General features: G+C 43.4%; 1 protein-coding gene across 1 annotated transcript; it reads right to left on the minus strand.

Annotated features, from left to right (window-relative positions):
* Nucleotides 1-1366: 1366 nt before the first annotated feature.
* vps37ba (VPS37B subunit of ESCRT-I a) lies at nucleotides 1367-15223 on the minus strand. The gene is made up of 4 exons (XM_070904388.1): nucleotides 15081-15223; nucleotides 10010-10181; nucleotides 5203-5285; nucleotides 1367-4089 (listed from the first exon to the last, which is right to left on the minus strand). The coding sequence occupies exons 1-4, from the start codon at nucleotides 15183-15185 to the stop codon at nucleotides 3583-3585; spliced, it is 867 nt and encodes a 288-aa protein (XP_070760489.1). The 5' UTR covers nucleotides 15186-15223; the 3' UTR covers nucleotides 1367-3582.
* Between the last annotated feature and the right edge of the window lie 527 nt (nucleotides 15224-15750).

A 15750-nucleotide genomic window follows, 5' to 3' on the forward strand; every position in this document is an offset into this window, starting at 1 on the left:
ACCGAGAGTCCTTCCAAGATGCTGACATCGTCTTGACGGTGTATCTTCCTCCTCGGATTAAACTCTAATCTGACAGTGAGTGAAGAGGAGTGGTGGATTTCCTACAACATGGTGGAGCCGATGTGACGTGACTATGGAAACGTAACACGTGGTTTGGGGGTGCGTTAAAAACACAAACATTTCTATTGAAGTGACCAGCTTTCTCTGCCGCTGCCCGCACACGAGTTAACATAAAAGGTAAATGCTGCCGCACTGGTGTAAAAGCTTCTAAAGCAGATGTTGTGTTAAATATGTCAACAATCCCAGCAAATCTCTATAATGTTTCTAGTTTGAGCTATTGTAGTTCTTTGCAGGGTCTTTTTCCTTAATGTGTTTGAACGCTTCATGAGTTTTCTCCATTTAAACCAAGTCAGTTCACCTGAAAGTTTTAATAAATAAGCACACAAAGTAATTATATTGAACTCTATTAGATTCTATTTGACCAATTCAATTTTTAAAAAATGATAGCTGAAAAACAAAGAAACAAGTGACTCTCTACCTGAAGCTTGTTTACTCCCCACAAAACAGCCACTGCAAGGCACGCCCATTCTAAAACAAGGCCCTAGCTGAGGTGGGCGTGCCTCTGAAGTGTCTTTCAGGTCTCTGCCCTGCAAATGATGATGACTGTGACTTGGGAATGACTTTAGATGATGCACATTGATGTATATATTTTGACTTAATATATAATTCAGTGGATTTACCGGTGACACCAGCTTTCAGAAGGGTTACTGGTAGGTTTTTTCAATAACAAAATCCCAATATTCTGTTGTTGTATGTTAATGCAATATTACAGGAGCAGGGGTGCATTCAAAACCATAAACCGTTTCACACATTGTTAATGCACTGTTAATGATGTAGTGTATTCAAATAAGTCACATTCCAGTATTCCAGACAACCAGTCTGCAACACAGTGGGTGACAGAACACATAGATTACAAATGATATCTAAAATATCATTTGGAGACTGTGAGATATAATTGATAGAGATATAAATAGAGTAGAGAAATATTCAAATAAATATAGATTTTTTTATGAAGCATTGTAAGAGATGGCCGGCAACATTTATTAACATGGCACCATGAAACTGGATTTTCAAGTTGTGTTATGGAAAATTTTCAGTCATTATCAACCCAGGAACACTAGGTGGCTGTCTTGTTTCATTTTCAAAAATATGTTGCTCAGTGTAGAACTGCAGCCTATACTTATGAGACGTCGCTGCATACGCCAACCGGAAGACTTGTGAGACAGTGAGAGGTCCGATGTGTTCAGTGTGTAATAATAAAGCAACTGAATAAAAACATGTACAAAAATTTGAGGTTTATTGAACTTGAAAATAGCATTAAATTCCACTTAAACATTCATTATAAGTCAATACCTACAACATTACACTGAAAATATCACCAACCACATATAAAACAATGGATACAGAGGATCAGTTCAAACGTAAAAAGCAGCTCAATAGCTAAAAAAAAAAAAAAAGGATTAAAGAGGAATCTTCAGACTGAACACAGAGCAAAGGCCATGCACAAAAGAATAATCCATTGTTAGTTGTTAGAAATGCTGGTTCATCAAGACACTGACACTTTAGCTTCTGTTATTTCTGTAGTTCTGCCTGCTGACAAGTATGCTTTGTCCATTCTGTGGTCCACTTCTTTGCCTTGAGGTGAAGTATTATCACCAAGATATGACACAAAACATTTCAAGAGCCCTGTTATTTCACCAATTTATAAAAAAAACAAAAAAAAAACAGCAATAACAACACATGCTAAAATCTCTCAAATTTATCCCAGGCAAACCACAATGCAATGGAAGAGAAGAACAAGCACAAGCACCACTAGGCACACAGCCTGAGGGCGTCTCTTGTCTCTCTGGCACACGTTCAGTGTCGCTCTATTCTGGCGTGCTTCCAGTGGGAAAGCAAAGCCTGACGGAGACAGGCAGACACTGCCTTTTTCTACCTTCTGGTGGAATATGAAATCAGTAGCAGGAGGAGAAGTCCAAATGCTTGGCCAGGTTTTTCTTTGAAGGGTTTGGGAGAAGGGGGGGGGTTCTAACCTCTACAGCTGGGCATAGAGAAATATGGAGTTGTCAGCAGGACGTGTTCAAACGTCACTTCAAGTGTAGGCACTCGTGGCTCTTCAACAGTGCACAGCGACAGCAGTCGGGAGGAAAAAAGTGATTTTCTAAATCGCACCAGAAAAAAGTTTCCTCCCAAAGCCAGGTTGACCTTGCAAGTTCCTCTGAAATCTGGCTTGCATGTTTTACAAAAAGAGTGTTTCAGCTCAACGTCACAAACAGATATGTTGGGAACAATGGTGGATTACCTCACTAAATGTTTCACTTACATAAAAAAATTTTAAAAAATCTTAGCAAAAACGTTTGAACAGAGTGATGTGGGAAGTCTTTGGTGCTCAGTGTGACGGAAAACTGAACAGGACCATGTAGATCCAAAGAACTGTTGGCATCATCTCCAAATCCCAAGTGAGGGTGTTAAAGACAATGGACATCATAAAGGAGTGTTGCATTACAACAGGAACCCACAGAAAACAACACATGTCCGAAGTGTACTGTATGGCTATACATGAATCCTTCATTTCAGGCAAGGCTCTACAGGCCTAGTCATTTGTTACAATAGCTCAGCCACCTAATCCTCTCCTTCCAACTCCCTTTTGACCTCTGCCCTGAGATGGACCAAGCACAAACGTCAGCCATCTTGGACCAGGCAGGTCTCTGGACTCTCTCGAGAGACACACCCACACATTGAAGAAGAGATACACCAACCAAAGCCCTCCTTTACACATGTTAATCTGTCTATCCTGGCTATTATTAACATAACTCCATTAGTACTATATCATGAAAAGATGTTGAAATTCAAATATTTTTATGTACCTTGTGAATTTTTATATATATATATATATTTAAAAAAAAATCACAGCATAGATGCAGTTTCGCCTGAATATATTCTGGGATATGATATTTTCATCAAAACTGCACAGTAATTAGGGTCTCTTTGCTTGCATATACATTACCAGTAAATTAGTATGCTGCAGATGGAGATGACTAATCAAACCCTTTTTTGAATGACTAAAGTGTCCCGCAGGAGCTTGAGGAACGTGTTTGAAGGGAGGCAAGAGACTCAAAACTAATGGGCAATCAGAGCTGAGGGCACTGCCAGGAGACAGAAAGTGCTGATAAAGTATCCAGGTCAGTGACCCATAGACGTTTCAATACAGCCTGCATTGGGTCCTTCCACGGGACTCAGGCTAGCGAGGGTCAAGGCCGACCTCGTCGCGTCTTTTTTTTTTTTTGTTGGTGTTGGGAGTGTTGATGGGAGTGAGAGGTGAGCGCGAAACCACAGAGATTATTGAAGATCGGCTTCAGCTGAACGTGACCAGACCAGCCAGCGCGGGTCGGCCTTCTTTTGGGATGTGATTGGTCGTATTCCAAGAAGGCCGACGACCTAGAAAAAGTAGTTCTCAGACGAGTTCCAGTAGTGAAAAGTCCACGACACACACTGTGTCCTGTGAGTGGCATCTGCTTCTATTTACTGCATGATGAAGCCAGGCTGCGGGGCCATACGAGGTGAGGGCCTCTGAGGCAAAGCTGGGGGGTACTGAGATAGGAAGTGGTTGGGGTAGCCAGAGGGGACGTTGGGGAAGGGTTGGCCTGTTCTGGGAGGGATTGGCGGGTACGGCGAGGCTGAGTAGAAGACAGGAGGCTGGGGGGCAGCGGTTGGAGCTGGAGCTGGATTTAGAATTGGGGCCGGCTGGGATGGAGGAGGTGGGGGTTTCCTCCTCGGCTGGGCGACAGGGGAAGCATTGATGTTGGCCTCGTTGAGGAGGGAGGAGGATGAGGGTCTGGCTGCTGCCGACACATCCTGAGATCGGGAGGTGGGGACCGACGCCTGGGGGAGTCGCTGGCCATTTAGCACCATTTCTTGCAGCTTCTCGATCTTCACCCTTCTCAAGTGGGCCAGCTTCCTGTTGCTCTGGTAGGCATCAATGAAGGAATCCAGGGTCATGTCGCCATCCAGGAACGAATCGGCCATATTCTGTTGACAGAAGTAAGGACATTTGGGACCGTTTTAGAGAGAGAATAGAGAAGTCCCTTCTGAGTCTTATTCAACACCAAGTTGAGAGCCAACGTGAGTCATGAAGATGGAAATAGCATCCGAGGAAAATCACAAAGAACCAAAGCCAGACACTCATGAACTGCTGTGGGATTTAACATTTTAAAAAGATCATCTAATGATCCTTTTTTTGAACGATTTATTCAGTAAAAATGAAAAAATAATCACAAACGCCTGTCAGAAGAGACTTTTAAAATGATCAGAAATCGAATCATTTCTGCATTACACAAGAGTGATGTTTATGTTGTTAGATTTGAACTTTTATGCTGCATTCACACCATACGTCAATAGCTGTCAACAGCGACCACATAGCCCTTTGGCTAAAATGTTGTCAGGGCCAATTTGACACCTCAACAAGTGGCGGAGGATCCGAGGATAAATAAATGAAGATATAGTATGGGAAGAGGTAAAAAAATGATTTGCCGCTGGCTGTTTGTGTTACAAACCAACTGCAAGACAAACACAGACACAAGCAGAACTACACATAATACAGCCTCTATGCTTGACTAAAACTGTTAACTCAGTTCACAGAGCGGTTTCTGTCCGGTGTCAATGTTCTGGTAATGTGTTTTGTTAGCGAGACAAGTAATTGCCAGGGCAACCTTAGACAAGTCGCTGATTCAAATCAGCGGAGTCTTGTGGTTGGTTCGCTCGCTCCATGTGAAAGCGTCGTGAGATGACATGACCCTTTACGTGCTTGTCCCTGCAATGTTACTGCTTTCATTCACAACGCAGCCGTACCGGCACTTTCCCTGATGTGTTACCAGGTCTTGAGGTGGGAAACTGGCTGCACAGATTTCCCTGAATATCGATCCCTGCTCCCATTCACACATGACTCCGAGCAGGAAATGTTCTTGAACATTTCAGGAATAGACCGTGTGTGTGTGTGTGTGTGTGAAAGGGGCTTTTGACTTGAACAATGAAGCCTCTGTAGGGGAGGACATCAACAACTGGTACGGCAGGTATTTGAATTACTGTCTGGTGTCACTGAGGGATACATGAAGTCATCCATGGAGTGAGCAGTATAATGCTTACCTCTGTCTCCTCTTCTATTTTGGCTCCCTCCGCCTGCAGTAGGGCCAGCAAAGTGTCCAGGGAGGTGTTTCCTGACGTGTGGTCTGTTAAATAACAAGACAGAGAAACAGCACAAACGTTATTATTCTGCTGGACCTGAACTGAGCGAAGGCATGTCCAGTCTTTATAGTGGTGAGACTTAACATTGTGTAAAGAGATTGTTAGCGGATCAGGGAGAACTGTTTATTCGGTATTTCAAAGTATAGTATAGTCAAAGCAAAGCCAGCCCATACCACCCACCATACATGTCAATGAAGCCTCAGCACGCAACATCACACACTAAACACATATTGGACTGATTGCACTGAACACTACACTTAAATGTGAAGATCTGTTAATACCGCAGGCACGCTAAGGTGTAATAAAGACGTTGCATGGCCTAATTTTTTGTTATAAAGGACTTAATTGTAATAATGCGTATACACACTAAACCTTGTGTTATTTTACTCCATTTTGTATGTGAACCAGAGCGACGACAACATTTGTAGTAACAGAATACTACAGTTCACCACCTCCTTGACACAATCTTTTCAACACACTTGGTGTACCGTTTACACAGCACACAGTGCTTGCACGAAGCAACACAGATGCATTGTGGATTAAGAGTGATCCATGCCTAAATTAACCAAGGAGCTCATTCGAGAAAAAACAAACAAACAAAAAAAGCTATTCCCTCTGCTGAAATGGACGTGTTGGTAATAACAGATTTTAATGAGCCTGTCACACAAAGCTGAGGCAGAATATGTGAAATCTGCCAGTATTGGTCCTGTGAATGGCACATCCAAACAGCCATAACGCCTCTGTGTTTGCTTCGAGCTCGCAGTGCCCCACTGAGTCAACTGAAACTGACTTGGGTGTCTCTAAGGAGGGAGCCTGTTCTGTTTGTGTTCCTAAGCAGGACTGAAAGTCAACACCAACTGGAGCTGGGATTGCATACACGCATGGCGGCACTCTGGCAATAAGAACAATGACACATCAGTAGTTACTGATCTCCGCTATAGCACCGTCAACTCCCCGTCATTGCCCAACCCTAGACACAATATCGTGGATCTCTAATTACAGGAGCGACTCCAGTCTAACCTGATATGCTATTCTACTGTAGGCCTCCCTCTATGCATGGCCACCAAGGGAACAAAGATCGAGGCCGATTCATTTATGCACTGGACATTGACTGCAGTATACATCAGCCCAGGTATTAACAATATTTCTGCACTCAAATCTCCATAACTGATGTTGAATATCTTTTTTTCCATGAGGCTGTACCAGCAGCATGCCAACATGCTCTCACAATAACAATACTGACATGTTGTTGATATTTAGCTGTTACGTCTTCCATGTTCACTACACTAGTTTGCCAATTGCCGCAAACTGTTTTTGACCTGACGATGACGAAAAGTTTAAAGGATCTGGGGAGAACTGAGGGGGGGACCAGGATGTCTGTACCAAATGTCAAATAATTATTATTTCAATCACCAAACTCATTACGTCCAACCTCTGGGAAACATTCATGTCTGTACAGAGCTTTGGCCAAGCCATCTAGTGGATGTTTCTGCATATTGCAGTCAGGACCAAAGCGGTGGACTGACCAACAGACAGACAGACAGACCCACAGCTTCATCCCTAAAGCCAAGGCTAAAACCCACGATGCAACATCATGACTCTCCACTGAAAGCCATACTGATTAGCAGCTTTCCCGGTTTAAGTCACCTCACAGCAAAGACTTGTATGGCTTAATACTTAACACTAACAACACAAATACAATCACTAGTCCTGATCAAAAGGAGAACCTCCAGCTAGCAATATTCAGTTTGAAATCATGTAACCTCTATTGTCATGGGTATGCCCTTAAGCCAGGCCCTTAACTTCCCTCCACACTGTCACTAGTGAATTTCAAACATGCTCCACGGGTTAATTAAGGGATAAAACGGGTGAATGAGAGATGGTGATTAAGTGTGTGAAAGGCAAAAGAAAATAAGAACGCAGTGTGTAAGTCTGCTTTCTGCTATTGAGCACACAAATAATGCCCTTCCATGAGGTAGGAACACAGTTAAAATGTCACACAACCTCATCACATTGGTATATCACTTCTCAATTTGGCAATAAAAACAGCTTGGCAATAAACAACGCTATCTGCCTGGGAGATGTGGCGAGTGACACATCTTGTGGATAGCCTTGACAACAGGAGTGGAAGGGCCAGGTCCATTTCCTGTTCTAACATTTACTGCATTTGACAGTGAGTATTAGCTCTCTCTGATAAAAAGACCAGACAGTAAAAACATGACTAAAGTTCAAGCTGCTTCACTCAGTTGTGCCAGCATCATAATCAACAACCTTACAGTTAGATCACTAGGTGCGTGCCTGACTGTTGTGACCACTGTGCATCATACAGAATAGCAGCGTTAATGATCAACATTACATAAAGAGCAGCCGAGCCACTTTTCTTGTTAAATATGTCAGCAAGCTGACCTGTGGGGGACAAACATAAAAAAAAACAAAAAAAAAACATGTGCAACTTGTTGTGTAATTTCTGCTCTGGCTGGCTTTGACAAATAATAAGCAAAGAAAAATGGTTTTGAGGGATTCCAGAAACAACAACAACTGGTTATCAAACATTTTTATCTCTGAATTGTTGGCACTAGATCCCAAAACCTCATGTTGGCTTTGCCAAATTTTACTGGCAGAGTTTAAAATGAATAGAGAACGCGTTCAAAAGACACAGGCTTCATTCTTGACACAGCCTTTTTTCCAGGGTGAACTCCCATTCCTTTCTGTCTCCCACAACAAGGCGGACTCTTAGGCATATCAGCAGCACTCCTCCGCACAAAGCTGCGATTCTCTGGCTGAGCGGAGAGCCTGCCGAGTGCCCAACGCAGTCTGGGCCTGCAGATCATGAGACAGCCATTTAGTAAATGAATCCACATCAACCTCTGCTGTGAATCTGAGAAAAGGGGGGGGGAATTTGGACTGCCTCACTGCCTCTCTCTCTCACCCCGCCTGCCGGTCCCATCATCCACCACTCCCTCCCACCCACTCTGGCTGTTTTACACCAGCTTGCCTGGCAGCACAATGGCCCACTGTGGGCTGCCGTGGATGATGGTGGTGGTGGTGATGGGGCTGCCCTGCCATTTTGGCCTCCAGAGCCTAATGGAGAGCGAAGGGCGATGCAGAGGCCGCACATTTCCTGGAGAACAGGTTGGGGAGGGCGGTGCCGTGAGCAAACGCCGACACGGCGAGCCACTGCACGCTGGATATTTCATCTGGGTCAAACGGCTGCGTTTCTCTCAGCTCTGAGCATCGCTGTCCTTCCCCAGCTGCTCTACAGCAAATCCACAACTAGGCCGGCCAGTGCATGCAAGACGGAGGGTGGGGGGCCGAGTAACCTACATTTGACAAAAGCCATCGCATGCTGCCAACAGACAAAGCCACAGACCTGCAGCGCTGCATCAGCGTACTGACTCCTGTATGAGAAATGCCGCCCATCAAGACAGAGGCCTGGAATGTTCTGCTGCTTCATGTTGTAAAGCAAAAGGTTGTCATTGAAACCTTAAATGAAACAGTCAACAAGCAAAACAACTAATATATTTAGTAGAGCCCCTTTTTTTCTGTAAACAGAGCAGTAACCCTGTTTAGATAAGACTCAACTTCAATTCTGTCCTTAAAGCAATAAAAACTACAACGTTTGGAAGCTCATGAAGACTGTGACAACCTTTGTGTGTGTTATATAACATGATAGCACCAGGCTTTCAGTCTGCATGCCTCGCAGGAAAGAAGGCAAAGACAAACTTTTATCAGTGTAGCAGAGCAGTGAATGGCTAGCATGCTATTTTGAGAGGGCTGCTTGGCAACCGCTGCGTCAACAAGGTCACAAGTATCGTCACTCCGTCTTCTTCACACACTGGGAAGTACTGTGAAGGTGTGTCAGTAAGGTATATATTATGGCCCCTCTATAAGCCTCCGCACTGTAAAGATCCCACAGTGGAGATGGAACTTGCTCAACCCCGACGGAGTTCAGTGACGTGACAACAGGGCTTGTAGTAAAAAGGGAGCTTCTACAGCGTCTGACGGGAAACATGTGAACTGGTGAAACAGGTCTCTTCAGCTCATGTTCATGCAGAATAAGAACAAACACAAGTGGGGAAAAAAAAACATTACATAACACCTCAGCTTCCTCTGATGATGACTTAAACTGAAAGCGGAAAGTGGCAACCACTCTTACACTGGGTTTGTTTTAACATGTTTTAACGTAGAGCTGAAGTGAGAAATAAACCTGTTACGAGTGCAGACACACTGCGCTGTGGAAAAGGTATTGCATGCCCTGATGTCTTTTCTGTGGGAAGAAGACGTGTGTGGACTTTATGTTAATAACATACACAAACTAAAACTAGTGCTATTTTACTCAGTTTGGTATCAAAAGAGATCGACAGGAAATGTGTTGCTTTTCCAATTAATCGATTCGTAGTAAAAACGGCGTTCCCAATTTCCCATCTGTCTCCATCTTAGCTTTCTTCTGTCTGTCTAACAGCCTCAAACCTTAAGATATTCAGTGTACTGTCATACATGAGAACCTGACGCCAGATCATGTTTGGCATGTTTTCTCGAAAAATTTATAATATTAAAAAAACTGCAGACGCCATATGCTCTGTTTGAAGCTTGTCCCGCGTGTTTAAATCTTCTAAGGGCCGGGTAACATTAAACATCCGAGACACTGGGACTAACTCATCAATAAAAGGCGCTTTTCTTCCTTGCGATAGCCGTGCTGCTGCTGTACCTAGGGTGGATTTGCGCAGGTGATAGGACTCAAAGTTCTCCTGAAGGCAGCTGTAACGCTTGGTGAGCTGCTCCTTCTTGTGCTCCAGTCGGGGCTGCAGGGCGAGGTTCTGCTCTGCCAGGGTCCGGTTGTTGACCAGCGTCATCTCCTTGCTCTGCTGGACTTCCTGCATCTACAAAAAGAAAAAAAAAACACGTGAGAACTGTCTTTATGGCATTACCTTTGCACTTCCCTCAATGCAGAATCTTAAGTCTTACGTGACCAGACTCAAGGTTAACCTCGTGAAGGAAGTCATTCTCTACAATTCACAAAGAAGCACCTAAGAAACAAAAAAGAAAGAAAACGTGATTGTAGGGAATATTAACGATGACTTATCACACCTGCAAGTTTTCACACAACTCCCACAAGCCTCTTCACATGTTTAGAAAAAGACAAAGAAAAGAAGAAAACTTTATCTACTTTCAGCAGTGTGATGTCTCATTTCAAAAATTCAAAACACATAAAACTGAAATATGTTTGAAAAACTATAGAGGCTGCAAAACACCTGCAAGGCCATTACTGAAGGTAGCTATTTGTTATTTTGTTGTACCTGTCTGGCTATACTAGATGATAAGTTGTAATGGCTACCGTGTCACTAAACCACAGGACAAAATGCTCTGACGTGTCATTGCAGGAAAGCCACAGGTGTACCTGATAACATGAATCATGGCTGCATTTCATTCAGGTGTGCCAGTACCTGGACCCTGCTGTGGTGTACTGCTGTGTCCAGAATCCCTCCCTCCTTCACCCGTTCACTCTTCCCTATGTGACGCTCAGCAGTAGACTCTATAGTGAGCAGTGCATGTAGTATTATCACTTTGCGTAACTCTGACAGGCGTAGTGTAGTTTTGGGAACACTCTGTCTATATAGTGCCCTATGTAGTGAATAGGGATTTCCTGGGACGCCTAAATGGAGATGGCCATCATCAGTGTTTTTAGTTAGGTCGCATTCACGTGTAATTACGATGCGATTAATCCGCTAATAATTATTTCGATGAATCACTTGTTTAAACTGACCAAAAAGTCCAAGACCCAAAAAAGGTCTTCACTTCAGTATTACATATGACAGAGAGAAGCAGCAAACCCTGCCATTTGAGAAGCAGCAACCTCAGAATGGGTAGCATTTTTTTTCACTACTTTTTGCTCGTAAAACAACGATTAAACCATTACCATTAATGGATGCATTTTATCCTCCTGTCGATCAACTAAGCGATTAATCGTTCCAGCTCTAAATGATCGGTACAGCTGAAAAGGAGGTACACACAGTACGTTTGTATCTGGTTTCACTACTTTTGGCTATTTTAACGATGTGACTACAAGGCTAGCAGTGGAAGTAGCCATCTTGGAAGAATAGCTGCAGGAACACTGCGTCCTACATGTCCCATAATGCAACTCCATAGCATCTTTCTTTTCGACTTCCCCTGCCTCCTGAATGACCAGGCCTTTCAAACCAAACACCTCCCATTTGTAATGCAAGCCCCTTTACTGCAGGTTCGAACTGAAACGATGATGACAGGTGGGACGAACAACATGCTACAGAGTGAACAGTGGAGGATTAAATAAAAATTACAAAAAAAAAAGGTCTCCTACTGCTTCTCAAATGACTAATTTCACACATCCAACCAACACGTTGTATGTGCAGATAGAACCAGGATTGGGTGGGAACATGTAGGAAAACTCTAAATATACACCGTAGCGTAGGTCATGATTATGGAATAGTTGACTGAGGTGACTGAGGAAGGCTTTGTTTGGCAGTTGGAGCGAATGGGGAAAAACACTATTACACACAGGAAAAGCAGCTAAATATGTCTATCATCACCGCTGCACTTTGCACCATCCCATCCTGAGGTGACCAACTTCCCTTTAGCAAAAGCCAATTTTTATCATTCATAGTGGCCCACTGAAGAAGCAGACCTTTAAATAGCATCCATAACTGCAGGCTCGTTCTGTCAAACCAAACACATAATTGTTTGCTGGGGTGGGGGGGTACTCCACTCTCTCCCAAAAGGCTTGAAATGATCACAGGAAATGTAGGTTAGGAGCTTGTCTGGATGGACCACAGACCTGAATGCTGGAGAGCTAGTGTAATAACCCACAATTAGATGCAGGTCGCTGTAATACACCACTGACAAATAAGTAATTCCTCCAAAATTGGAAGCTCAGCATGCTCAAATGGCAGATGCATTTCCTTCTTCCTTTGTTCGGTGTAACCACAATAAGGCCACATAAAAAATGTCTCACAGGAACTGTGTGTCGCTACAAAAGAGGTAGACGTGCCGAGTTTTGAAACCCAACTTTGGCTAGAGAACTCTGAACCAGAGAAGTGAACAGGTGGTGTTCCCCCGAGCCCCCTGACTCTCCCACCCAAAACCAAAATGTCTATTAGAGAAGTATAGAAGTAATATAAGCAAGTGTAGAAGTGATACAAGCAGACAGTGCCAGGCTGGATCTTGGTCATAAACAATCTAAGGGATCCATATGAAGATTGATTGTTCATACTTTATACAGTACAGCTGATATACGGTTATGAGAAATGAAATTTCTAAATATCGATATTAGTATCGGACTCAAAAATCCAGTATCAGTAGGGCTATAATTAGTATAATTAGAAAAAGCATGTAAATGCCTGAATCTATCCAAATTCAAAAACAGCCCTTGAGCAAGGCACTTGTGCACCGAGACGTTAAAATATCTTTTCCGTGGTAAATTGATAGAACTGGACTTGAACTTCTGCATGCATGCGCTGTCAAACCCGTTCGAGGATTAGTGAGGGCCTCGAAAAGATAAGAAGCCCGGGGCGGGAGAGATGGTACTGAGCTTAATCTCGACTCACTTCAAAATGTTAAGTATAATAAGAAAGCTTAAATGTGCCTCGACATTATGTGGGGACATTAGGAAAAAAAAAAGAAAAGAAAAAGAAAAGTGGGTCACCTTCAAATTGAGGTCAGGCTGGCTTTAGCTCAGTGGACGCTCAAAATGTTGCTGAAAAGATGCTACAATGTATGTATGCATGTTGTGACCTGAGCTTGCCACAAACAGCCTACTATTACACACATACATACAAGTTGCATTTAGAGTAGCACAATATTAGTGACACACAGTATTCACAGGTAGATTTGTGCATTCACGTGAAAGCACAGGATGCACTGAATCTAAACAACACATGTGCTGCCTTCAGTGTGCGTTTTGCGAAGTGAGAAGCCTGCAGCAAAGCATGTGTCTACATCTCAGGCAATGGGGCAAGGGTTTGTGTCTACATACTACAGCTGTATGCTTCTCAGCACTCTCGGGTTTCAGTCAACGCCTCATGACACCCACTGCCTTTGTTCCCGTCCCGTGAATTATAAAGAAAGAATTTCCCCGACAGTTCCACCTTTGGCTCAGGCATGTCTTTACTTGGCTGCTTCTCTTCCATCTCTCCCGTGATCTTACGACTGATTTAAGTCAACAACTGCAGTGACATTGCAGTAAACAAGTCCCTCCCTCTGTGTAACCAACGGGAAAAGGACAATGAAACCATGGAGACAATCAGACAGGGTGTGTATCAAAACCAGAACTGACAACACAGAAGGCCGGCTCACAGCACAACATTCATCCTGATAGCTAATAACACCATACTGTGCTGTGCTTGCTTTTGCAAGATGAAATGGCTTCAGCTGACAAATAGTAGCTTATATAGTTTCTCATGTCTGAGAAGCGGGGGCTTTGATCACAGTTTAGGCAATGGGTCCTCACTCTTACGCAAAATGAGCTTAAATGAGACTGCCAGAGTGAAAGCCACAGCACCATGACAACAAGAAAACCCCCTGCGTCCTGGAAATGTTTAACATTTGTAATTACTGACCAGGTCCAAGTTGTAGGGTAAGAAACAGAGGAAGAGTACAGTGGGAAAATTCTTCCGACACCAGGGATGTGGCGGGGCTGATTCAGCAGGAGGACATGAGGGTGGATTAAAGCCCACACTGGAAGTGACTATTTTGGAAGGAGCAGCAGCATGGGAAATAATCAGAAGCACAAATCCTAAAAAATCTGTCTAATCTCTTCGCACTCCCTCTTGATATGGCAAATTTCTGTCAGCGGTAAAACCTTTCTAGGGACTATGGCCTGTAATCGCTGCAAATATGGAAAAACTGAGGCTTATCAGCTGCTTATCATGACAAGGGCAGACTTATGATAGAGTGCAAAGCAGGTACACATTAATTGGAAATTGCTGAGTCCTTGTGCTACTGGAGCAGGGCCACTGAGTCCAGATGTATGTAGAAGCAATGGAGAAGCAACTCTGAAAGTGTCAACCAATGTTTTAGTTAGTGTTAGACCAATTCTGACTGTATAAAATAGTCTCATGTAAATAGTCTGAATCTACAGCAACTGATGCGAATTACATCCATGTTGTTATAATGCTGTAAGTATTATGTATGGTACTGGGTGTCCATAGAGCTGGTTAATCATTCAGATTCTAGATAAGGGGATTAAGTTTTGTTTCCCTCGGTAATTATTGGTCTACCTGTGACTGCAGAAAAGTCAGCCATAAATTGCCAGATCTGTGAACGGAGTTTGGCATGACGACCTGTCTGAAAAGAGTGACGGAAGCTAGGCCATTGCTTATATTTGAATGTTTTCTGAAAATGACTCAGCATTAGTATGGCCATTAAAACGTATTATTGTTCCTACGTACAACGGAATATAGGCGTGCTTCTGCTGTCTAGAGAAGTACAATTTTTTTTTTTAGCAACAACGTCGCAAACTGGGAATCCTCGTGTGTTTAAACTTGAGACAATGCTCGCCCCTGCTCCGTCCCAAGGTTAACGATATGTAACCCTATTTTAGGTTTCGGGACATTGAAGTTCGGTTGACAACACATATTTATGGTCAAATCCTAAATGTGATTCGAAGCAACCATTTCCGTAACTGTACCGAGCGTATGTTGGGAAAGCACAACAAAGGGTAGAGGGGAGGGGGGGGGGAACACAGTGACCGAGAAAAGGGAGTCAGTAGCTAACGTTGGACTACAAAAGCGAGGAGCTCAACATACCTCATCCATCTCCTGCACCATTTTCGTGAGTTTTTCGTCGTCCTCCAGAATTTCGTTCAGTTGAGTCATCGTGTAGCCGCTAAACTTGTTGGAAAAACTAGACATTTTAGCTCTTGTTGTGCGTTTCTCCTCGCCTGTGGTCCCTCTACTCGCCTTTCAGATTGTGACAGCTGACTGAGCTTCCCTTACAGGAAGTAGTCAGAGAGGATACAGGCCCAGTGATGCCTTTACGTGCTGTCAGAAATATTGCAATTACCGGCAAGCCCCACACTGGGCGTCAATTGAGCAATAATGAAGATGTGGCGCTGGCTGAATCTTTTACTAAATTCGACTCAGTCAGCCACTTCTTAACACTATAATATCAGACAGAATTTTACTTTGGCGGCAAAATATCTTATCTATAAATGAAAGTCCTCACCACACACCTAGCTTCTGGCAGGAGTGAGACAGACAACATTGGGACTGGCACTAGCTTTGTTCCTGACAGGGGTTCAAGAGTGGTTGCTGCCGAATAATATTTAAACAACGCGATAAAATATGAATAGGGTGGTCATAATATTCTATGATACTTGAGAAAACACCCTTCAAAATACCACCAATGTTTCACAATCCACGTTTACATCCAATAAAACCTGAAAATGTAGGAGGGGTTTACGAGGACACATTAAAT

Source organism: Enoplosus armatus, chromosome 4 (genome assembly GCF_043641665.1).
Source record: "Enoplosus armatus isolate fEnoArm2 chromosome 4, fEnoArm2.hap1, whole genome shotgun sequence".
In the NCBI taxonomy this organism is placed as follows: domain Eukaryota; kingdom Metazoa; phylum Chordata; class Actinopteri; order Centrarchiformes; family Enoplosidae; genus Enoplosus; species Enoplosus armatus.

Excerpts from the sequence above, each read along its gene's own strand:
- vps37ba (XM_070904388.1), bottom strand. The coding sequence starts at position 15,185 with ATGTCTAGTTTTTCCAACAAGTTTAGCGGCTACACGATGACTCAACTG. Across the intron at positions 10,182-15,080 it reads TGGTGCAGGAGATGGATGAG|ATGCAGGAAGTCCAGCAGAG; the intron begins GTATGTTGAGCT and ends TTCTTTTTGTAG. Across the intron at positions 4,090-5,202 it reads AAATAGAAGAGGAGACAGAG|AATATGGCCGATTCGTTCCT; the intron begins GTAAGCATTATA and ends TTCTGTCAACAG.